General features: G+C 51.1%; 10 protein-coding genes across 10 annotated transcripts; 4 read left to right on the plus strand and 6 right to left on the minus strand.

Annotated features, from left to right (window-relative positions):
• Positions 1-181: 181 nt before the first annotated feature.
• Z520_00830 (uncharacterized protein) lies at positions 182-1,012 on the minus strand (the record flags this gene model as incomplete). The annotated part of the gene is made up of 1 exon (XM_016771350.1): positions 182-1,012. The coding sequence occupies one exon, from the start codon at positions 1,010-1,012 to the stop codon at positions 182-184; it is 831 nt and encodes a 276-aa protein (XP_016638260.1).
• Positions 1,013-1,528: 516 nt separating this feature from the next.
• Positions 1,529-3,073, plus strand: Z520_00831 (uncharacterized protein; the record flags this gene model as incomplete). The annotated part of the gene is made up of 1 exon (XM_016771351.1): positions 1,529-3,073. One exon carries the CDS (start codon positions 1,529-1,531, stop codon positions 3,071-3,073), a length of 1,545 nt encoding a protein of 514 aa, XP_016638261.1.
• Positions 3,074-3,824: 751 nt separating this feature from the next.
• On the minus strand, positions 3,825-4,766 carry Z520_00832 (uncharacterized protein; the record flags this gene model as incomplete). Its single annotated transcript, XM_016771352.1, has 3 exons — positions 3,825-4,077; positions 4,154-4,322; positions 4,430-4,766. 3 exons carry the CDS (start codon positions 4,764-4,766, stop codon positions 3,825-3,827), a joined length of 759 nt encoding a protein of 252 aa, XP_016638262.1.
• A 992-nt stretch (positions 4,767-5,758) lies between these two features.
• On the minus strand, positions 5,759-8,183 carry Z520_00833 (uncharacterized protein; the record flags this gene model as incomplete). Its single annotated transcript, XM_016771353.1, has 7 exons — positions 5,759-6,134; positions 6,191-6,300; positions 6,367-6,922; positions 6,977-7,425; positions 7,512-7,650; positions 7,711-7,899; positions 7,951-8,183. The coding sequence occupies 7 exons, from the start codon at positions 8,181-8,183 to the stop codon at positions 5,759-5,761; spliced, it is 2,052 nt and encodes a 683-aa protein (XP_016638263.1).
• A 1,166-nt stretch (positions 8,184-9,349) lies between these two features.
• On the plus strand, positions 9,350-10,756 carry Z520_00834 (uncharacterized protein; the record flags this gene model as incomplete). The annotated part of the gene is made up of 3 exons (XM_016771354.1): positions 9,350-9,646; positions 9,719-9,984; positions 10,096-10,756. 3 exons carry the CDS (start codon positions 9,350-9,352, stop codon positions 10,754-10,756), a joined length of 1,224 nt encoding a protein of 407 aa, XP_016638264.1.
• A 302-nt stretch (positions 10,757-11,058) lies between these two features.
• On the minus strand, positions 11,059-12,117 carry Z520_00835 (uncharacterized protein; the record flags this gene model as incomplete). Its single annotated transcript, XM_016771355.1, has 2 exons — positions 11,059-11,560; positions 11,624-12,117. The coding sequence occupies 2 exons, from the start codon at positions 12,115-12,117 to the stop codon at positions 11,059-11,061; spliced, it is 996 nt and encodes a 331-aa protein (XP_016638265.1).
• A 729-nt stretch (positions 12,118-12,846) lies between these two features.
• On the plus strand, positions 12,847-14,068 carry Z520_00836 (uncharacterized protein; the record flags this gene model as incomplete). Its single annotated transcript, XM_016771356.1, has 3 exons — positions 12,847-12,921; positions 12,985-13,261; positions 13,320-14,068. 3 exons carry the CDS (start codon positions 12,847-12,849, stop codon positions 14,066-14,068), a joined length of 1,101 nt encoding a protein of 366 aa, XP_016638266.1.
• Positions 14,069-14,301: 233 nt separating this feature from the next.
• Positions 14,302-16,341, minus strand: Z520_00837 (uncharacterized protein; the record flags this gene model as incomplete). Its single annotated transcript, XM_016771357.1, has 7 exons — positions 14,302-14,495; positions 14,585-14,665; positions 14,718-15,694; positions 15,752-15,979; positions 16,033-16,077; positions 16,146-16,177; positions 16,234-16,341. 7 exons carry the CDS (start codon positions 16,339-16,341, stop codon positions 14,302-14,304), a joined length of 1,665 nt encoding a protein of 554 aa, XP_016638267.1.
• Positions 16,342-17,431: 1,090 nt separating this feature from the next.
• On the plus strand, positions 17,432-18,454 carry Z520_00838 (uncharacterized protein; the record flags this gene model as incomplete). The annotated part of the gene is made up of 3 exons (XM_016771358.1): positions 17,432-17,489; positions 17,542-18,219; positions 18,270-18,454. 3 exons carry the CDS (start codon positions 17,432-17,434, stop codon positions 18,452-18,454), a joined length of 921 nt encoding a protein of 306 aa, XP_016638268.1.
• A 685-nt stretch (positions 18,455-19,139) lies between these two features.
• Positions 19,140-21,622, minus strand: Z520_00839 (uncharacterized protein; the record flags this gene model as incomplete). Its single annotated transcript, XM_016771359.1, has 3 exons — positions 19,140-20,965; positions 21,025-21,378; positions 21,430-21,622. The coding sequence occupies 3 exons, from the start codon at positions 21,620-21,622 to the stop codon at positions 19,140-19,142; spliced, it is 2,373 nt and encodes a 790-aa protein (XP_016638269.1).
• Between the last annotated feature and the right edge of the window lie 1,843 nt (positions 21,623-23,465).

Here is a 23,465-nt window from a genome sequence, read left to right on the forward strand (position 1 = left end):
TTATTCTATTTCTATCCCGAAATCTATCGCTGTCTATGGTGACTCGTCGGTGATCTTTGCTGTTCTATTCGCGAAATCGTTGTTGTAGAATTCCAATTCCGGCACATGATTGTCCACTTTGCGACCCTCAATCCCGTCTATATCGAGTGCCTGTAATGCTGCATTTCATCGCTCAGAAACTTCACCTGATGGTGGGCTTAGTCACCGCGCCTGACTCGATAGAATTGGTGCGATGTCTCCTCAGACCCTCCTCGGCGAGATTCTTGACCGTCTTCCTGCCGTCGTAGATGTCCTTTGTCTCTTCGAGGATGCTCTCCCAGCCGCTGAATTCGGTGAACGGGATCCCTTCGTTCTCGCAGTAGGTGACGAGATCCATTCCCTCCCTGGCAAACAGGAGATCTGTCTCGCGGGCGGCACTCAGATCAGAGACGCCGTCGCCCGCATACAGCAGCGTGGGTCTCTCATGCGCGGGCATTTTGGCAATGGCGTCCGCGTAGGGTCGGATGGTGAGGGACTTGTCGTGCCCGAAGCCCGAGTCGTCGCGGTATTTGATCGTCCAGCCGTCGGGCGCGTCGAGTGAGTTCCCTGGTGGGCGCAATTGCGTCGCGTTGGCCACGATCTCCAAGTCCTGCATCAGGTCTTCACCCAGCAGGTGGTTCAGCAAGGCCTCCAGCACAGGCGCCATGCCGCTGCTCAGCACGATGACGGGGATTTTATTCTCGCGGGCCCACAGCACAAAATCCCGAAACGCCGGGTCCAGGCTGATGTTTTCCTTCAGGATCTCCAGCACACGGGGGAACGGCATGTTCCACGAGTCCACCATCTGCTGGAACGTGTTGCGGAAGGTGTCGGTCTTGTCGATGACGGCGTGGAAGAGTTTCCGCCGCTTCTCGTACCCCATGCCATAGTTGTCGGTGATGAAGTCATTTGTGTCTTGGAGGGTGATGGTGCCGTCGAAGTCGGTGAAGAATATCACCCGAGGCTTGGCCTCGAGGGTTTGAGGGAAGGGCATCTCGAACAGTTCGTCTGATGAGCGATCTAATGAGCGTGATGGAGGAGGTCAACAATAGGGCAGTGCGAAGAAGACTCTTGCGGGCCGATATATATGTATCGGTCTTATGCCGTTTCTGTCTCCTAACTGGGACAAGACCGACAGGAGCGGTTTGGGAGAAAAGTCAAAGCCTGTGCAGGCAAATCCGATTATGGTTGGGTGGTTTGCCGCGACGGAGACAGAAGATAGTTTGAGGTTAGAGATTTTCACTGCACGTCGGACAGCATTGGGGATCTGTTTTTGGCGGGGAGCTTGTATGGCCGAAAGAGGAATCCCGGCCAAAACTGCAAATGTGCAGCTTATGACGTCGATTAATTGCCTGCCTCGCCTGGTACTGCGAAGTCTTGGCGTCGGCAAACCTGCCTCGCCGAAAAAACCTCGCCGATCAATGGAAGCTGTTGCTTGCGTCTGCTCGACCCGAACAGAGATACTCTGCTCGTGGCCTGGGTGGATGTGAAGATTATATGCTTGCTCGCGATGCAGCAAGCTCCCCTACGGCTGTCCCAGACATTATGGTCCACCTTTCGAGCTGCGAAGCCTGTCCACCGATCCCTCGCAACCCCCCGTCGATTCTCCTCAGTGGTACGTCCGAGTGCGCAGCCATGGGTGCGCCAACGGCCGGCAATAGCTGTCCGAGCTCGATTTTATAGCGAGAAGAAGTCGGATATTAGTCGAGAGATAGAGGATGCGAAGGGTCGAATAGACGAGAGCCTCGACTCAAGAGCGGATGCGGCGGCGCAGATGCAAGACAAGCTCAAGCACCCTCAAGATGAAACCATTGTCCACACCATTCCCGAGTCCTCCTCAATAGTACATGCCTCCAAACACGAGGAACATAAGACCCCTGAGAAGCCAGAACCAGCGCAGTCCTCCAGTTCATCCAGTAAATCCCAGCCGTCCACCATCTCCACTCGCTACACAGACCTTCAACAGCGTTTTGGACATTTCATGGACAACTTCCAAACCCATGTCTTCACGGCTTCACGCCGCCTCAATGACCTAACAGGCTACTCAGGAATCGAAGCATTAAAGACGGATATAGAACACCAAGAATCCGTGGTGCAGGAATGTCGTGCAGCAGTCAAGAACGCTCGGGAGCGATACACCGAAGCAATCGCGAAGCGTAGTACTACGCAACGTGAAGTCAACGACTTGCTGCACAGGAAGCATACGTGGTCGCCCGCAGACTTGGAGAGATTCACCAGCCTATACCGGTCCGATCACGCTAACGAGCAAGCTGAATCTGCCGCGCAAAAGGAAGTAAGCGACGCAGAAGCCCGGTACGAGGAAGCTTCCACGAAGCTTGCAAAGGCCATCTTAGCTCGGTATCACGAAGAACAAATCTGGAGTGACAAGATACGGCAGATGTCCACGTGGGGCACGTGGGGATTAATGGGCATCAATGTGCTATTGTTCCTCATCTTCCAGGTCGTCCTGGAACCGTGGCGGAGGAGACGGCTGGTGAAAGGCTTTGAGGAGAAGGTGGAGCTGGCACTGAAAGAGAGGGAGGAAGAGACCACCACCAAAATGGCAGCAGTGGTCGAGCCGAATCAAACCATGGCGGAAGCTGCTGCCGCGAGCAGCATGACAGCGGGCGAGAAAGTCGATGCAGTAGCAGACAACATTGCAGAACAGATCGTCGATGCTGTGACGGGTTCGACATCAGACGAGAAAGTTCCAACGACACCACCGCCATTATCGAATATCGAAGCAGCAGCCGAAACTCTCACGGCACGTGAACTTGAAGCCGAAGAGACTGGAGTGCCCGCAGGCGCCCCAGATGGACTTCCAGCTGATGAGATGCCGTCACAGCAACCGCAGCCCCCCATCAACGGGTCATTCTCACGCTGGACATCGCCCGACTCTCGACTCGCTTGGTACGAAGACTCCCTGAGACGGCTGTTCAGCGACGACCACAAGATCCTCGTGTCGCAGCGCGACTTGACCACTGTGGCCATGGAGGGCGTCGCCGGCGGCATGGCCATCATGGGCCTCTTGTTCGTGCTCCTCCGGCCCCGGTAGCGGTATTGCACACTACGTACGAGTATCCTCACACCCAAGCACTCTTCTGGTGGGTGGTTACTCGAAACCCGGGACGCCGAGTGGTCGCCTGACCCTTGTTGCTTGTGTATATATTTCCATCCAGCCACCTACGTCTCCGTCGTCCGTTCATGGGTTGGACTACAAAACACCCATCCCAAATTTCAGTAGATGTCACGACTACCGGATCAGTGTTAACATCCGAATGGTGATAGACGGAGATAGCGACCTCGAGTCAGAGTATTGTACAATATAGAAAAAAGGACCTTGACACAGAGCATGATAAGACATTCATAGTATAGCGGAGCTTTCCGGATGCCATGGCATAAGTGAGGTGCCTTTTCATCCTTCCCATTGCACTCATACACCGGGTAGCATGGAGCTTGCTCTGAAGGTGATCATACGATTCCAGGGGATGAGCTTTACGGAACGCAGAGACTGAGACACCTATCAAGGCGATTCGAATAACCGAAATGATAAATATATGTGGGTTTTGTTTTTGTAGTTCTTGCTCCCCTCCCCGCAGCTAGCGATGGAATGCTCTTGGATGTTCTCCGACCTCCAGTATCTCGGCATCTCCCAGCATCTTGCTGTCTAATATGTACAATAACTCTTGCGCATCCCGGGATCCCGTTCCCTCGCTTGGTCTCTTCGTTCTCAACAGGTACCACACGCCGACCACGAAGAGAATCCTCAAACCACTCGGCGCTCCTCATGCCATCTGGATGCATTTCTAACCGATGACCAATTTATCGTCCTCCGGGAAATCATATTCGGGGACCTCCAAGTTCAATGGTGCGGGTCCTTTCCTCACTCGCCCCGAAATATCATAATGCGAACCGTGGCAAGGACAGAACCAACCACCAAAATCACCTGCTTCGCCAATGGGGACGCATCCCAAGTGTGTGCAGACGCCCAACATGACCAGCCACTCGGGTTTCTTGACGCGGTCGGAATCTTTCTCGGGGTCACGGAGGATTGAGAGACTGTGAACGACCGTTAGTATAAGAATATGTTGATAGAGTGAATATAGCTATTGGGGATAAGGAAGCTAGGACGTACTCGATAGATTCGGCCTCCTTGATCTCGTCTTCGGTGCGATGCCGGATGAAGACAGGCTTTCCTCTCCATTTGATGATCACGTTCTTGCCCTCGGGGATGGAAGCCAGATCAACTTCCACTTTAGCTTGGGCCAACACGTCGGCAGAAGCGGACATATTTTCTAGGAAGTCTGTACAATTTCGGAACATGGTCAGCTGCGTACCACTCAAGTCCGCCGCTCGGGTATGATAGATTGGAATGTTCTTCATGGTAAAGCTCAAATGCGGGTGGCTCTACCTTGTACGGTGTTTTTCGCTCCGGCAGCAGCCAACAAGCCCATCGATCCGGCCATAAAGTACTGGAAGACTCGATTCGTGATCTCGGAGTTTTTGGACTCGTATGTCTTGAAGCTAGGGATCTTGTGCGTATCATATTTCTGGGTTCTGAAAGGGCTCTGGAAGCTCGTGCTACCTGGTGCTTCTGCCCCTGAGGATTCCAGTCGTCGTTGAGGGATGTTTGAAGCAGTGACGGCAAGACGGGAGGATTGGGAGGAAGCTGAGGGGGAGCTGGTAGGAAGGCTGTGTCGGGCCCAAGTGCGCAGGGCAGAGCCTGTTGACGCTGGAACGGGACGCATCTTGAGGATGAGGAAGAGGAAAAAGGCGGTGGTTGTCGAAGTCGAAGCTTTGAGGAGATGTTGAAGCTGGTTTGCTCGAGGCGCAATTGACAAAGAGCTCGAGCGTCCGCCAAGACGAGGCGAAGAGGTAAAATCGACGGCGAGCGAACCCCCTTGGCCAAGGGTGGTGCCGCCCTGTTGTGCGCTTCCTCCCCAAAAACAACCGGTTGCAACGTATATGATTGGCCCTATCGATATTCCGTCACAAAGGGTCACGGACAGTTCCGGACTTTGTCCCGAAAACGCGAGCTCTTTTCAAAAGCGGCGGCGCTAAATCTACACTTCGGGGCTGGCTTGGCGCGACCGCTTAACTCTATATGGCTCGATGGGTAAGGCACTTCAGAGCATTCACTACTCAGCAGATAATATTGAGGGCAGAGGCCTCCTCGCCGCTTTCGCCAGCTGTAAATGCTCCTCGACGATGTCTGACCCTCACTCGAGCACTGGCTTTCCCCAATGCAGAGCGGCCTGCTGCAAAGCTTCTGTAAACCGGTCCCACCGACAGAGACGTTCGAACCGCTGGAAGCTGGTCGCCGACGAGCCACTGACCTCACTCCTCTACCTTTCGTCCTTCCATTCTATCGGTCCTCCACCTGTCGAGATAAGCGCTGACCTCTGTTGGTGCCGGAGCGCCCTTGCTCACGACTGTCATCCTTAGATCTCCTTTCTGCGCTTCACCTTGGGCCATGGATAGTACAACAGCTACCGCACAAGCGTCGGGCTTCACGACCCCTCCTTAGAGACTGTATTATGACGACGTGGTCCTGGACCAGTGTCTGTGATGGACCAAGCCGAATGGCAAATGATGAAGATCAGAGTGAATCGTCAAAAACATTTAAGCATCGCATATTTCGCTTGTTGTGCTGTCCTAGTGCCATGGAGCCCATTCTCATCGAGACTGGGCTCTAGTTGGCAAGTTCGTGCTTGGATAGTCATCTGGATTCATTCACTGCTCACTGCTTGAATAAACTGGTAAACCAAGGCGGGTCCACCCCGCCTACTTCCGTTGAGGATTCCACTGCGGTCTCTGCAGGCTGCCATGTCCATCCTAGGTCCGTTGTAAAGAATTCCTGCAACTCATCAAGAGATGCCTGCTCATCCGCACTCAGGTCTACGGTCAAGTCCGCCGGAAATGTTGCGAATCCGTCCGTCACACGAAGTTGCTGATGCCCAGTATGCTGGGATTGTTGCAGACTGCTTGTCGAAGGTGAGCTTGTCTTTTCCGGAGCATGCTTTTCAGGAATTTCTTTGCGAGCCATGCGGTAGATTGAAAGAGGGTTCAAAACGTAATCGGGGGACGTTTGAGCCGGAGTACCAGGAAAGCTGGGCCTAGAACGTCGGTGATCAGTGGAAGATTTTATCATCGGAGGGTTGGGTGATTTCACCTGTCCATATCATTCGGGTTCGGCATGTAAGGATCATCCGGAATGATGCTTCGTTCAAGGATCTCCGAATTCACACAGACCTTCTCAAGCATCGCCTCCGCTGTGGCACACTGTGAACGGACCACTTGGTTAGCAAGTACAGTGTAGTCGGTGGTCTTCTGGGACATGTGTCTTACCAGAGGTTCCGCGATCGCGAAAAGAGATCTCATCTTTCTTAGTGCCTTTACATTGTTTTGCAGATGCGGAACTGTCTCTGCTAAGATAGATTTACCGTCCTCGGTGGCAGGATTCACAAGATGCATAGCAAAGTAAAGCATGATGCGACTGCTATCGTATACAATTGAGGGCACCCACGAGTCCGCGAGGATTCTAACTCCATGCTTCAATCCTTCGGCGGTAATTACAGCATGGCTCTTCGCATGCTCATAGAGAGTTCGCTGTAGATGGTGGAGGAAGTCTGATTGTTCTGGTGGAAACCGAAACCTGGCCCGAAGCTTGTATAACGCAGGTGCTCCAATCCGGTATAGATCACACATGGTCTGGTGATAGGCGTAATGAAGGACACAGAGAGAACTAAGCTGCGACATTTCCTTGCGGATGTAGATGGCCGTAGGGTTGAATTTCAGGGTGTCGGGGAGAGTTTCATACCAATTCCGGCATTCTGCGTCGAGTTCAGCGAATTCCGAGTCTGGAAGCCATGGTAGCTTGGCCGTGCCCAGGTTCTTGATGTATCTGCAGTGATTGATTTAGGCGACATGCTCGCTTGCGTGGAAAGCAGAAACTTACTTTAGCACCCTCTTCCTTATCTCAATATGTCGAATAAGCGAAGCCATCATATCCATATTATCAGCCGGATTTGTCAATGTTGCCTCTGGTTCGAGAAATTTCAGGAGCTTTCCCACCTCCAGGGTCTCTGTGATACATGGCTTTTGTAGAATGAAATTGCTTTCACTGCATGGTAGTTGGATCTTAACATCCTCCTCATCGATGAATGTCAGCTGATCCACACCACTGCCGACGAGAGCGTCGATAATGTAACATGTCCACATCAAACGACGACGAGCCTCCTTGGCACTGGCGGATAGAAGACTCCTCGAATCCTGACATAGAATGTCTGTGGAGTGTTCCAGATTGATCTGAAGCGCTTGAGCCATGCGCGTCGTAATTGAACTCAGCATGAAGGCTTTGGCGAAATTCCCCATGCGGAGCGCATAGTCATGCAGAAGAACGGCAGCCTATCAATAACGTCAGCATGTAGACAGTGGAGAAGTAGACATGGTATAAGAAGATCTCGCATCTATGATCACATCGGTCCACCCACCGAAAGGTTATCGATCGCAATTTTGTCTAGCTCAGCAAGAATACAGCTCTCCGAGCGTTTAGCCCATTCTTTTCCAGAGGTAAGGATGAAAGCCTGTGGGAGTGTCTGTACTGTCTCACTGTACTCTAAAGCAAAGAACCTGACGTTCGGTGTTGGTATCAACATAGTCACAAGCCTAAACTTCTGGGGGCGAGCTCACTGAGCACCTAGCGCGCACATGATCAGAAGAAGAGCGTTCTGATCACCATTGACCAGAATTTCCTCTAAACTTTGTAAAAATGAAGGTTTGTGGATGAAAGCAAAGCACCTCAACGTGTGAATTGTCGCGAAATAGTGATCCAGCAGAAGCCGGATTTGCTCACAGCTGGGTAGCAACGGTGACATCAGCCTTGAGGGCAGTCAGCTTCGCCTGAAAATATTATATTCGGGTTTTTGTTACCAAGATAAGGAGGAATCTTCCACGGGAGGAAAACCGTGACTGTACGACTGCGGCTGGAGTCCACTTGCATCGTCTTTCACCAGTTGATCACTACTTTGACCAAGCAAGTCACTTCGCGGGCGTATGTTAGCTCCACCAGCAACAGCCGAAGTTCCATCTTCGAGATTAGTGGGCAAGGATGCAATTCGATATGTCCAGGTAGGCTTAGAGTCGTCCTCGTAAGTACATTGCATTTGCTTCTGCCGACAGCGAAGACAGACTGGTCTGTCTCCCGAACACCTCGTTTTTGATGAGCGACACTTCAGGCATGAACGAAATGTACGCTTCCTCTTAGATGTGCTTTTCGTTGGCTGATTATTCGGTTGGAAGGGGAAGGAGTGTGCGACACCATGCTGCTCTGACGATGCCTTGGAGTAACCAGGACATTGTAATTGGAGCGCTTCACAGTTACCACATCCTCCAGGCCGTTCGTCGCATTTGATCTACAAAAACAATATTAGACCAAAAAGTGTGGAAGTACAAGCTAGGAGCCATGCGAGGCTCACCTTTCGAGCACGGCAAATGTGGCATGCTACTTTTGGTCAGTTGGGGGCCCAGAAAACCCAACAACACCCGCTCACCTAATCTAGAACGAGGCGCATTCCGTGATCTCAAGAGATCTTTCGGAGGACAGCCGGCAATTGACCCAGAAGGGGTTTCCAAAGCAAGAACATCATCCATATTGCAAAACCCGGCCGGTCGTTGTGGGTTTTGAGGTTTGCGGAGGGTGTACCGGACGGTCGGGTATATGTACTCGACCAACGGATCGGCGGGGATGAGCTGTCGGCACTTTGAAAAGGACCCTGGTTAGTTCAACCCGGAGGTGGATACGAATCAGGCGCTAGTCATATTCTAGGTGCACCTAGGAGTCACCTCCAAACCTCGCCAACGAACTCTCAAGAGGATTTCTTCTTGCGGAGTAAGTATTTCGAGCTTGCACATGGATTGCGTCTTTGGCTTAGGCGAGCCGAGGCGATTAGAAGCGCCTCCTGCACGGAACGAGTCACCAAGACGCAAGAAGGAACTTCAAGCCCGGTTTCCGATGAACCGATGACCGGGTCCGAAGGTTGCTTGCCACCAGAGCCGCGGCGGAGCCAGGAATGGATTTCCCATAGCATCGTGAAGAGGCCACAAAATCGAAGACTTAGACTATGGATCGACTCCGTGCCGAGAGCTGGAAGCACTCTCATCCCAGCTAGCCATACCTTAAACCTCTCAGGGTAAACGGAAAGCTTGGGCATATCACGCGTCTTAAAACCCGGCTCTTTCGCCAGTGCGCAGTCTTCGGTGCCCATGTGAATCTCAATTTCTTCAGCGCTCCGTCACTGATTCGATCTCATACTTGCAGCTCCTGACCACAATGGCACCTGGAATTATGCTGACCCAACCTGATACGACTCCAAACCCCCCTGTCAAGCAAAGCCTCTTTCCGGACGGCCTCAAAACCTCCGGTCAGTGGCCACCAGTCTACGAGCAACTTCGCCCTTACGAGGATTTCCCCAAAGAAATCTCGGGTCCCACATTGTGGAAGGCTGAGGACTACAGATGGTATCCGGAGCGCTGGACTCACCGATTTCGCTCGGCCGAGATAGCTGAGTTGAGTGCCGCCGCAGATGAATTCATTGCTTCTGGCATACCTTTGACGGGCATTTCCAAGGTTTGTCTGACACGGTCACACAGCGCTGTATCTCTTCCCTTTTAATCCTACAGACGCTGACCCATCCTTCAGGAACGCTTCCCTTTGCCCCGGCTGGGCCACTTCTTGACTACTCTCCGCAAAGAGATCATTGATGGTAGAGGCTTCATCCTTTTCAAGGGTATACCCGTCCAAAGCTGGGGTCTGCAAAAGTCCGCCGTCGCCTACATGGGCCTTGGGACTTATATTGGCTACTTTGTGTCTCAGAACGGTCTCGGCCACGTGCTTGGGCACGTCAAAGATCTCGGTGAGAATCCCACCCAGACGGACAAAGTGCGGATTTACCGTACGAGCGCTCGGTGAGTCCATTTCCCCCTTTGCCCACCCTATTCCCACATGAATCAGCCACGAACAAACAATCGGCAAGGTAGTCTCAAAACCTTGGGCTCACGTTGCTAATAATATACAAGCCAATTTTTTCACACGGATGGTGCCGACATTGTTGGGCTGCTTTGCATAGCCAAGTCGCTCTCGGGCGGCGAATCCGACATCGTGTCGACGCATGATGTCTTCAACGAGTTGCAACGTACACACCCAGATGTCGTTCGTACCTTGACTCAACCCAACTGGTATTTCGACCGGAAAGGCGAAACCAGTGCTGGTCAGGAGGAATGGATTCGGTCTAGCGTCTTCTTCCTTGAAAACGACCCCCAGGGCTCGCCGAGGGTCTTTGCCAAATTCGACCCAATGAACGTCACGTCGCTCGGCCGTTTTAACTCGGGTCCTGATGCCCGCATACCGCCTTTGTCTGAAGCACAAAATCATGCTCTCCAAGTCTTGGAAAATACGTGTCAGCGCCTGGCACTGCACATGATTTTGGAACCTGGCGACATTCAGTTTTTAAGCAACACCCATGTGTTCCATGCTCGAACTGCCTACACGGACTACCCGCCCGATGCCCTTGACGAGCAAGGGAGGCCGAGACCTAGGCGACATTTGATGAGGCTGTGGCTCGCGGTACCAGAGTCTGAGGGTGGATGGAAGCTTCCCTTCCATGACAGCCGAGAAAAGAAGAGGGGGGGCATTCAGGTGAACGATCAGCCACCTACTTGCCCCATTGATGCTGAGTGAAAACGAGTTGTGGGACTGGATGGTGAATTTTTACTCTCAAAAAAAAAACCAACCAAAAAAAACCAAGAGGTCAACTCATAGCTACAGTCGTTCATTTTCTGTATAAGGATTTACTTTTAACCCCTACGAACATTGGTCTCGTGCTCCACCATGTTGATTTGACCTACATTCTTGATCTCTTGTATGGTCTGATGACGACTTAGAAAGAACCAGTTTGTACTCCCCAGATCTAGTGCGCATCAGCTACTTTGAGTTTCCAACGACTTTACGCCATGACAAAAGCAGTGATACTGGACATCCGCTTAGGCTTTCCAAGCCTTGTAGATGTTCTTTGCTCCCCAGACCTGTCCTTGTCTCAAAGCCATCATGCTCCGCCACTCCGGCACATTGATGGCATTGGTATAGCGACCTGGCTCGACACAAAATCCTGCCCCTGATTTCATTTCAGGTCCGTACTCCGACGCGGCGACTTTGATGTGCTGCCCGGTGTAAAATTGAAAGGCAGGTTCGGTGCTGTAGACCTCGAGGTGGATCTTTGTGTCTGGGTGCGAGAAGCTAGCCAGAAGCTGGGCCTGGCGGGCTCGGGTGTCTAATGGGATGTTCGAGATGTCTCGTTCCAAGACAAAACAGTGATCGATTTTGCCTTCGTTTGCATGAAGGACGAACGGCCGACCTGCCTCGAGCCCGGGGTAACTTTCCACAGATCCCAAAGGTATCCCGTTATGATCCACTGGAAGGTAGTCAACAGTGGAAAGAACGGCTTGAGTCCCCTCGATTGTATCAGAACCACTGAGATTGAAATAACTGTTGTGCCAGCCTAGTTAGTATACACCGATGAGATAGAACGCGCTGAGAAAGAGCTACTACCTGTGGTTGGTGACATTGACGGCGGTCTCATCGCATTCCTGACTCATTAATTCTACATGGTACTCGACCTCCAATGTAGTCTTTGCAACGCCTTGTTCGTTCTTTTCGTAGACAGTGTAGAAGACCTGAAGTTCCACCGCCCCAGGGTAGCCCTCCTCGCCGTCCGGGCTCAGGTAGGTGTATCTGACTGCATTCTTTCCGTTGTGAGATACGGGCGTTGGGCCTCGAAATGTCTTTTTGCCCCAACCTTCTTTGCCGCCATGCAGGTGGTTTGTGCCCTTGTTGACGCAAAGCTGGTACTCACGGCCATTGAGATTGTGTATTTGGCCATTTGGGATGCGATTTGCCACGCGTCCAATTGTCTCGCCAAAGTACTGAGCGTCGATGTAGGCTTCGGGTGAGGGAAAAGACAAAACAATGTTGTGACCTGCCACATTGAATTCATTCAGGATTGCTCCTTGTGAGAAAAACTTGATTGGAGATTGTTCAGACATCATCAAACTCGTGGGGCTGTGGCATGTAGTGTGCTTTTACCCAAGGGCCACTGTTATAATTTGTGAATGTGTAAATTGTGATATGGTGTATGCGAGCCTTGATCTAGCACATAACGTTGGTCATCTGTGTCAGGTGTTGGGTGAGATTGAAAGATGCTTCCGCAAGAAAAATCCCATAGACCTCCAGGCCGTCACCCAATCTCGGGCGTCGAGTGCCATGTCCCCGCTGTGGTATATTTGTGTGTACCTAGGTATGAATGAAAACAAAGGGCGCGTATTAGGCCACTGACGTAGGCCAATCCCATCTCAGCACCGAATCGGTTTTTTCTATTACTTTCCGGCTGGTCGGATGGGACGCGTCGGTTGTTCCTGTGTCAAAACCCGTCGAACACCGGCCGGCTCCCAACGGGAGATTCTGTCTGTTCGGACACAAAATCACCAGCTCAAGCGATCTTACGGCGATCAAGATGCTTCCAGAGTTTACAATACTCGTGGAGGCCGATAAGTCCCTTGCCCACCCGGTCCACCAATGAGTAACACAACTTGCGGCCACCGGTGACCATTGAAAAGAAGGAGACTCTCCCCTACCTAGGTATATAGTTTAAATTTTCCCGGTTACCTTGTCTCCTTAAACATTCTCCTCGCCTCGTGGCTCGGCAAACCCCGCAAGCAGATACCTTCCCTCCATTTGATTGAGCTTTTGATCCGGACCAGAGCATTTACATCAACATGGAGTCTAATGATTGTTTCGAAGGATTCGTGGTCTCAAGCCATGAAAAATGGCAGGAATTCTCCAAACAGCCCGTACGTCCACGGACAGCATCTAGCATAAATCAGAAAGCTGGTGCTGATTACAGGTCGTTCTAGCTCAAAGCAAAACAATTTGGTGACAGAGACGTCGACATAGAAATCGAATGCTGCGGTGTTTGCGGTTCCGACGTTCACACCATCACAGGGGGCTGGGGCTCTGTTCCTTTACCGTTGTGTGTCGGCCACGAAATCGTTGGCCACGCCGTGAGAGTGGGAAAAGATGTCACCACTGTGAAGCTTGGTGATCGCGTCGGCGTCGGGGCTCAAATATGGGCTTGCCTGGATTGTCCGCAGTGCAAGAGCGACAACGAGAACTACTGTCCACATATGGTCGGTATGTGAGAAGGGCCTGAGTCCTCCGGTTGAGTGAAATGACGCTGAGCACAATTCAGACACTTACGGATCGCAATATCCGGAATCAGTTGATCCAAATAAGACCATAAGTCAGGGCGGTTTCGCATCTCATATTCGAGCACACGAATATTTTGTGTTCAAAATTCCCGACGAAATCCCTTCCCACATGGCCGCACCGATGCTCTGCGCAGGTCTTACTGTCTGGTCACCCCTTGTGCGGGCAAGTATAGGTCCTGGGAAGACCTTGGCCGTTGTCGGCCTGGGTGGTTTGGGCCATTTCGCGGTGATGTGGGGGACTGCTCTGGGCGCAGAAGTGTCGGTGATATCTCACTCGCCATCTAAGAAAGCAGACGCCCTGAACTTAGGTGCAAAGAGGTTTATTATAAGCAACGATCCCGACTGGCACAAACCATATGCATTCGCTTTCGACATGGTTCTCAATACTGCAAACATGACTCAGAACTTCAACATTCCGGAATACCTATCCCTCTGCAAGGTCAATGGGTCATTCCATCAAGTTGGCTTACCCAATGACCCCTTGCCGCCGTTCAGGACCCAGGCATTCATGCCTAATGGATCATCCATCGGAGCATCTCATATTGGTTCACGACAAGAGTGTTTGGCCATGCTGGACTTTGCTGCTAGGAGAAGACTTCTGCCACGGGTCGAGACGATTCCAATTTCTGAAGAGGGCTGTAAGACTGCGACCACTAAAGTCAAGGATGGCAGTGCGAAGTATCGAATCACGTTGACTGACTTTGATAAAGCTTTCCGAATGCCTAAATGAAAGTCTTGTCACGTTTGTACATAGCCAGCACGATAAGGAAAATTGGGGCAAAGTTTTCCGAGTGATAGATACACTTATATCGAGTACGGCAAAAAGAAGACTGGGCATATTGATTTCTATGTGAGCAGTCTAACACGGAAACGATGCCATTATAACCTCATTGCCTTATCTTCGACTTGTGCACCTGATGCGTACAATGATTGGACGTGATCTAGGTAGCATTCCCGCTGCTTTTAGACGGGAAGGCTGGACCCGCGTTGATCTCCTGTGGCTGCGTCTTCCACGCACTCAACTAGTGCTGCAGGAGTTTCTTTCTGTGGCGGTTCCCGCATTGTTGACTCTGTTCTAAGACCCTGTTCCATTTCGAGAGCGAAAGCATCGTGCGGGACTACACCAAAAAGCTCATCCATAGCCTCGAGCGACAGACCTGTTCAGTCAGTAATGCGTTCACAAGGACAATCTGGCAAGCTAATGGTTTCGTAGCTCGCATTCAGGCTCAGTGAGCTGTGGACTTACCTTTAGTTTCGGGGACAAAAAACCAGACGAAGACAAACATGGCGAAACAGAAAGATCCAAAAATGATGTAGGTGCCGAAGCCTATGCCATGAGTCAGTAGCTGGTGCTCAAACACGATTGAAAGGAGGGATACCATGTGAGCCGGCGGTGGCAAGCATGTTAGGGACAGCCCGAGAGACCACGAAGTTGAATAGCCATTGAGTCGTGGCTGCGATGGAGACGCTCAGAGCGCGGAGGCGTGCACTTGGAATCTCAGAAATATAAATCCAACAGACAGGCCCCCAACCAAACTGGAAGAATATTGCATACAGGAAGATGCATACCAGTGCAACGTAGCCCACAGGTGGAACCGGCTCGCCCGCCAACGGAGGTTGAATTTTGAGATAGAGTCCAATGAATAGCATGCAGCAGCCTTGGCCAATGGACGTCCAAAGAAGTGATTTACGACGGCCGAGAGTATCGGCAACAAAGAGAAGAAAGACCGCACATGCGACGAATTTGACGATACCGTAAATCCCAGTGGCGAAAAGTTCGGTCGAGTGTCCTCGGATCCCGATATTCTGAAAGATTTGAGGCGCGTATATGGCAATTGCATTGACACCAGTCATCTGTTGGCAGATCATGATCGTGATCGTGATCAACGTCCGCTTTCGATTGCCTTGGATTTTCCACATCTCCCGCATAAGGTCTTTGAACCCTGCCCCTCCCATCAAGGCGGCTTCTCGCTCAAGCTGTAGCTTGATATCGTGGAATTCGGCTTCGATGTATGTGTGATCAATTGGGAGCATCCGGACTTTTGCCAGGGTCGCTTTGGCATCTTCCCATCTGTCTTGCCTGGCCAAATATCGTGGAGATTCGTTGCAGAGGTACATGCTCAAAAGGAGCAAAGCGGCTGGCAGACCTTGAATAGCAACGGGGACGACCCACGCACTATCTCCTGGAAGATGCAGGTCTGCTCCGTAGTTGATCCAAAATGCGAGCATACCTCCAAGTACGACGAATAACTGATATATGCCCGTAAGCAGGCCACGCACAGCGCGCGGGACATTTTCAGATATGTAGAGAGGCGTGACCATTGAGCAAGCACCAACGCCGACACCAGCAACGAATCTGTTTCCAATATAAGTTTGCACCCCGAGGGCTCATGATGGCGGCTACGGGACTGACCTTCCAACATATAGCACAGCGACGTGTCCCCAAGAATTAAATTGTATAATGATGCCTATCATTGCGACACAGCCCGCAATAAGCAGCGATGTCCGTCTGCCCAGATTGTCTGCTAGAGGGGCGGCCAGTATGGCTCCAAGGAAAGCGCCGGCTTGCAAAGTTGACACAATGTTGGCCTGTAAGTTTGCTAGGGCGACAGCGCTCTTCGCTTTGTCTAGTCCAAATCGCCTGAGTTCGATAGTCAGTTGTAAACATCGGAATGTCCAGGCAGGTGGAGATACCTGATGAAGGCCGGAAGGACTATCACGCCGCTGATTATAGATGAGCTGTGAAGCTAGCTGTCAAAAGTTGACCTTACAGAAAACAAGCAGCAAGGAATAGCGACTCCACCTACTCCATACCGAAGAGCATCGCACCAAAACTGGCCTAGAAGGTAGTCAGGACACACATTCAGGGTTTCAAATTCGGGGTGCCGCACATACAGACAGAGCGAGCAGTATAACTCGCCACCCGTAAATTTCGGGTGGGTCGTGTTTCATGGCATCGTTACGAACTGCTCGGCTGAAAATGAGATAACCCCAATTTGTCATCTTGATAGAAGACAGAAAACTTTCGGGTCCTTGGACTTCAAAGGGTGGAAGTGGTCTTTTGCTCGGCTGAACCTAGTATGAAAAGGACAGAATGCGGAGGAGAGGGAGGTCAGAGCGATGTTCAGCATTTTATCAATTAAGTTTTCCGAGCGCCCGAAGCCGTCCTCCGAACCCATTCCAGTGCCTCAGGGTTTGTCGGGCTGCACGCCCAGGGATAAGATGAAACAGTTCCATTATCCGTCGAACTATGAACTATGAGTTGTTATCGCCATGATGAGGAGATTGGCCATGCCGGTGCAGATGAATGAACGCTCCGTGGGTTTCCAGCGTACTGGAACATCATACTTTTTCCCGGGCACTCGGATATTACACTATGGACATATAGTACTGCTGGGCCACACCCTTGGAAGTTTGGGTGTATACATCCAAAACATACGTCAGCGCACCAAAAGGCCCGTCGGAGAGTCTTCGATTGTCTCTTCCGGGAAGGCTTCTTGTTCCAATAGATTTTAATACGGCGTACAAGCGCCTTTGCCTCTGTAAGAATTTATGGCTAACAAAACAGTAATTGATAATTGTAACTCGGAACTTAATACGACGCACTCTCGGTAAGAAACAGCTCGGTTCTTGAGATAAGTTGTGAGCTGTTTGGGAAAGGATATTCCTGACATTCGCAGATATGTACTCCGTACTCCATACATGTCTTTTTGGTGGGGATAGAAGTGGGGTTGAAATCTGGGGTAAACTTCCGGCGACCCTGCCGACATGCCGAAACAACGGGTTTACTAGCAGTCGGATAGAGACGCTCAGAACCGATTTGGTCTCCGTCCCGGACTCTTGATAACCTTCCCGAGAATGAGCAAGCGAGCCCTGCAAAGTGAGCAGAGTGTCCTGCCCGCCATGCCGGGAGAGCTGGACAGTACTCAGCGTATAAGCTTGTAGCAAGATGGAGTCCGAACGGTTCTCTTTCCTGTCGGGGTGTCTTTCTCTCTTACACACCACCCTCATTACTTGCTCAAAAGTCCAATCCAATGCCCTACTAATATATTCAACCCTATTTCCTTTTGGAGATTTGACCAGACCTCACGAAATGGTAGACGTTCGGTTTCGGCTGAACACTGGGGCGGAGATACCAGCCCTGGGATTTGGTAAGGAAGGTCTTCGGTATAATATTAGCACACGCTATCTGACTGAGTTAAGGAACCTGGCAAGCAGAGAGAGGAAAAGTCCGCGAGGCAGTCGAGCACGCCATCAAAGCTGGTTATCGACATATTGACTGCGCTTATGCTTATGGCAATGAGCGAGAGGTGGGCGAAGGCATAAGGGCGGGCATTGAGGCAGCTGGGATCAAAAGAAGTGACCTTTTCGTCACCACTAAACTATGGTGCACATATCACACGCGAGTTGAGCATGCTTTGGACAAAAGCCTGAACCTACTAGGTCTGGACTATGTCGACCTCTACCTCATGCACTGGCCCCTGGTTATGAATCCAAATGGCAATCATGACACAATCCCCAGACTCCCCGACGGAAGACGAGATCTGCTCACGGATTGGACGCACGTTCAAACTTACCAAAAGATGGAACAGCTGCTTCCACATGGAAAGGTTAAAGCGATTGGCGTTGCAAACTACAGTGTGAAATTCCTGGAAGAACTGTTACCACAAATCAATATTACGCCAGCAGTCAACCAGATTGAAAACCACCCATTGCTGCCACAGCGAGATGTTGTGGAGTTCTGTAAGATGAACAACATCCACGTAACGGCGTACAGCCCTCTGGGAAGCACTGGGAGCCCACTAACGCAAGAACAATGTGTGGTCAAGATTGCCAGCGAGACAGACGCAACACCAGCAAGCGTATTGTTAAGCTATCATAGTAAGCATATCTGACTCTTACTACACGGTAAAATACTGACCATTCCGCAGCCCAAAGGGGACTATCTGTGCTTGCCAAATCTCTTACGTTGTCCAGGATAGAAGAGAACATGAAGGCAGTGAAGCTCACCAAGGACCAAATGGACGAGTTAGATGCCTTGTCAAGTGCATGTGTCAAACGATTTGTGTATCCAGACTTCGGTGTCGACTTTGGATTCCCCGACAAGAGCCAATAATGGTCGATGTTGTTCGCGGCACCAAATTCAATAACGGAAGGATGAATGCCTGGGGGGAAATTGATAGCAGAAAAAATCAACCCTAGTTCGTACTCCGGTTCAAAAAATATAAAGCCAAGCTATATTACAATTCCATGAGAAGAATTCCCCTCGCCAGTCTGCATGAACAAGTTGGCAAATGTAAAATGATGTCGCAGAGGTCGTTCGATCAGATACGGCGAGGCGACACAGTTAAAGTGGCTCGAATGCCAATTTCCAATCGATATGTTCCCCGAGTGTACCAAAAATGTCTCCAGCCGCCTCGGAGCTCAGGCTTCTCCTGCCTTCACCGATCAATTTTCTATGGTCGAAAATGCAGCCTGTACATCTGCCAACGACAAGTCGAGGCGTAAAATGCCCAGCAGTAAAGTAAACGATTTCTCCTGTGTCTTTTGTGGGTATCCCCCGTCAAGGAGCTCTGTGACACTCTCGTTCATGGTGAAGCTGACATATAAACTACTCGATTACCCACTTTCTTGCTAGATATCGCTTACATTACGAGCGTTACCAATTGCAAAGTATCATCTCGAGCTATTTGGATGTGTCTGGTAACTGAGTTGTCCTTTGACACCAAACTGCGGGATACCACTTGCAGAGCGGGTTTTCATTCCATCAATTCACAACAGGTGTTCCATGCAGGGGGGCGTCACCACGTCAACGAAGTCCCATTCTCTTCCCCTGCAAAATTCATAAGCTCGCGTAAGAGGATTCCCTCCTGCGAGCTTAACGGTTGTCGCAGAAAGACGGCTGGCTTGCCGTAAGGAGCATGTACGGTGACATTCTGGCCAGGTTGGTAGATTTGCCCAGTCCACAGATGAGTGAGCCCGGTGGCATTGACCTTGGGTAATTGAAGCCTGACTTTCTGGGATATTTCGTCATATACCGGCGCCACGATGAGAGCATCACCGAAGAAGAAATATTCATCAATGATATTTCTGGCCGACTGGTCGTCAGGAGCATAGACAATCGGATGGCGAACCATGGGCCACCCTTTCTGCTGATACTCCTGCGCCAAGTATCTTCGATAAGGAGCCAGTGCGACGAACATTCGAGAGTTGTACGTGTGATATTTGTAGCTGGTGCTGTTGGTATATGTCTGCACATTGACACTGGGGATATTCCCTTCATGAGTACGGAAAGCGGCTCCGGAAAAGGCACCCATCTCGCCCCAACGTCCCAAAAGTGCCAACGACCGTGTAATGTTGAATTTGAGCGCGAGTGTATCGGTGTATCCCCCAATGTCTGAATGAGTTTGGCCAAAGCCGGAGAACCCCATGTGGATGGCCGAACTGATAACCGCACGCATTCCATCTTCTCGGCTGTAATCAATGTTCTGGTCACCGACCCAGAAAAGGTTGGTGTGAGGTGCCGAGAATGTATTAGCCGACCGATGGAAGCCGAGCGTGTCGTTCTCGATTGCGAGCTCCTCAACAACTTCTCGAAGTAGCTGTGCCCATGACCCTGGATAAAGGTTATGGAACTCACGAGCCGTCACATTATCACCATTGGTTAGTGCCACAGAAGAATCAACGGCAAGGTATTCACCGAAATCCTGCATCATCCCTTTTACCGGTACAGAGTAAAATTGCCGTTTGACAAGATCCTTAAACCATTCCACTGTAGTTGAGTTGGAAATATCGAGCAGGCCAGCATCGATGCCCGGACCGCTTGTGATGATCCACGTGGAACCATTTCCCGCAGTTGCGTTTCGCACAAATCGTCCGGTTAAAGTCGCCTCGAGGAAAAAGTTGTGGGTGTATCCAGTCGGTTTGTTGGTCACATTCGCCAAAAAGGTGTTGATGTAACTTAGTGTTCTGACTTGGTACTTTTCAAGAAGCCCCGGAACCCAAGAGGACCACGTAGGGTAGAGTGACTGGTCAGGTTCCCAATTCCACCAGAGCCGCTTGACTGAGATATTGTAGAGGCCCTGCTGGAGGCGTGTCCCACACCAGTCCTGTAGCCAAACTCCTACGAGTGGCATCTTGTAACTCAACGCATCCTCCACGATTCCCTCGACCTTCGATTGGCCCCCTTGAATACCCAGAATGGCCCCGTCGTTAACCCAGTCTGGAAGTGGAGGCTGACGGCCGGTTAATCGCGTGAGCGCGGTAACAGCGTTCAACATGCCATCCTCTTTACCGACTTGCCCACTGACAGAGCTTCCCTCGTACAGAATACTCACAAAATCAGCCTTCGATGACAAGTCTGGCTGATAAGTCACATTTCCTGTGGCCGTGTCAGTGAACGCCCCATTGCTAGCGCTAGCAAGATCGAAAATCGCAAAATTTAGCCCGTCAAGGACCAAGTAACGCCCGCGAGAAGTGGCATAACTGGCAATCGCGGTGTAAGACGTCAGTGGTGACCCTCCAGCGAAAGTTCCGGATATCGATGCGTTCGAATTCAGATATGAAGTGATTGGTTCCTCCCCACGTCCGACGCCACCTTCACGAGACCATATCGGAATTTTGAAGCCTGGAGTTGGAATTGATTAGCGTTGAAACACGGGTTGCGCCAAAGGGTTATCGACGCACCTCGAAGATTGCCGTGTCCCGCATTTTCACCGAGACCAAAGAAGGCTTCATCATCCGGCGTTCCAAACGCAACAGCGATATCGTCCACCGCAGGATCAATGCTCGCATGGAATTTTAGCGCGCCGGTGTCGTTATCTGTTGCAAATTGTAAAGTCCAAGAGAAAGCTTCACAGCGAGGGTCCGAAAAGTTGCCGTAGATCTGAAGGACCCCTTCCGGTAATTGATGATAACTGTGGATCATAGGAACTCTGCAGGTGCTTGAGACATCATTCGTTCGAATTTCGAAGTTGCCAGACGAATCTGTGAGGTTTGCTACTCCAGATGAAGCAGAGATGAGGGCATGATTTCGAGGACCTGCTGCCAGTCAGTCGGGGTTTGTGGACAAAATTTGGGCCTGGAGCATACTCGACCATACACTCGACCCATCAGCAGTGCAGATCGAGATTGACGATGCCTGAGGGTCTATAGCATATGAGAAACTTCCAATTTTACCAGAGAGTGCTTGTCCGAGACAATAGTAATCTTCTTGATCCATTGGGCTGGCCCAGCCAGTTGTCCAGAGTGCCGAAGCTAGAGAAATCCTCAGAAGCTTCGCCATGGCTGCCACGTGCGCACGCAGGGAAGACAGTTCGGGGTCAGTGCTGATCGCAAACCAGGAGGTCTGCCTACTTTTATAAGTCGAGACTGGAAGAAAGACCTACATGCCATTTACCTTTACCTCCCGCTGCCCCTCGGTCATCGAGAATGTAGCTGTGGGGCACAATTACCCCGGCTTCTGCACCTCGGGGGACAAAGGCCGAGTGTTTACAGAGTCTATCCCCGAGAATAAGAGGGTTCTTGAAGGTCCCAGGACATGCGCGGTAGGCGATGGCCCTTTTTCTCCAGCCCGACCAGCCGGCCAAAGCTGCTCGAAACAGTCTGCGATAGGTTTCAGGCAAGAGATCTCAAGGCATTTTCCTGGTTCGTCTTGGCCGCTGCTTTACCGCGCGCTGTTTTCATTTCACCGTCTTCGGTGGAAGAAAACCCTGAGAGTTTCCTCTTAGTCACATCTGCGAAAACACTGGGTTCGGAGTTGACTGGCGTTCGTTGCCGACGAGCCGAGATCGGGGCTGTCACTTACAAAAAGAACTTGTGCGCGCTCCCGCCCTGTCAGAGTGACATCTCTAGCGAAAATGTTGCAAGTATTTAGAGAAAGGGCTAATTCGGGTCCTCCCCGAAAGTATAGAAGGATCAAAAAGATCGGGGGTTAGGAGGCTGATCGAGACGCACTCGAAGAGACGAGTTAGATTTAAAAGGACCCCGAAGGGAGATTCGAGGGGAATCCGATGTGATAGGGGAGGATTCCATAACGAGGCAAATTTTAAAGTAGCCAGAACGGGAATCGACGATAGGGGCTCAATGCGGTGAGGGCGAGAATCTGGGTAATGACGAAGTGTAGGTTGGAAGAAACGGGGAGAGGGTTGGAGATGGGAGACGAAGTGCCTATAGCCGACAACAGCGGCGTCGCGCCTAGCCGGCGACCATAGCAGAAACGGTAGGACAGCCTCAACCGAAGGCGGATACCTGGGCAATAAGTTATAACCTTACAATCGAAAAGTCAGCTCGCCAGCCAAGGTCAGCCAAGGCTTATGATCACGTGCTACCTAGGTAAGTACTGGTTCAGTGTCTCTGGGCAACCTCAGACAATCCGAAGTTTGAATTTTGCCTCCGCATTCAGCGTACATCTAAACTCTGTCCCTGACCGGGCATCAGGCCTCGCTTGATACACCACCAATGGAATCAAGCAGTTGTTCGTCCATTACCATACTAGGCACATGGAGGGACGATCCACACGCCTCTACTGCAAGGTCACGTCTCGTCAAGAACAATGGCTCCCGTCGGATCTGTGAAGAGGATTGCAAGGCCACCTCGGAGTCCGGCGGACCCAGATATTTCGCTCAAGCCAGAGTATTTACTCGGCTACTCTTTAGATACTCCGGCGATACATGGGCACACCTCGCCACTTATTGGGACTACGAAAATGGAATGAAAAGGAAAGGGGCGGCTACGGGTGCTGACTTATAATTGATGAAAAATGTCTAGTCTGACAAGGTTACGCGGAAAAACTTTGAATGGACTATGAAAGTGATGGAACTGGAACGACGGGCTATGAGATTATGAATGCAGCCATGACCGGCGTTGTCTCGAGAGTCTGCGAGGTCCAATTCCCTTCACAGTGTAGGTATGTATATGTAAGCACACTGCACACCGATGCTGGCCAACATTGCATACCGCTGTGTAGAGAAGTACAAAGACAAGTACAAGTCCTCCCTTGCAACTGACCGACTATTTATGTTATGTTGTGAAAAGCACTGTGTGGCAGTCCGCCGTGGACAGACTCAAGACGTTCGCCTGGTCATTCCTCGCCCATCCAATGCATCCATCCATCTATTGCTGCATAC

Source organism: Fonsecaea multimorphosa (genome assembly GCF_000836435.1).
Source record: "Fonsecaea multimorphosa CBS 102226 unplaced genomic scaffold supercont1.1, whole genome shotgun sequence".
NCBI lineage: Eukaryota > Fungi > Ascomycota > Eurotiomycetes > Chaetothyriales > Herpotrichiellaceae > Fonsecaea > Fonsecaea multimorphosa.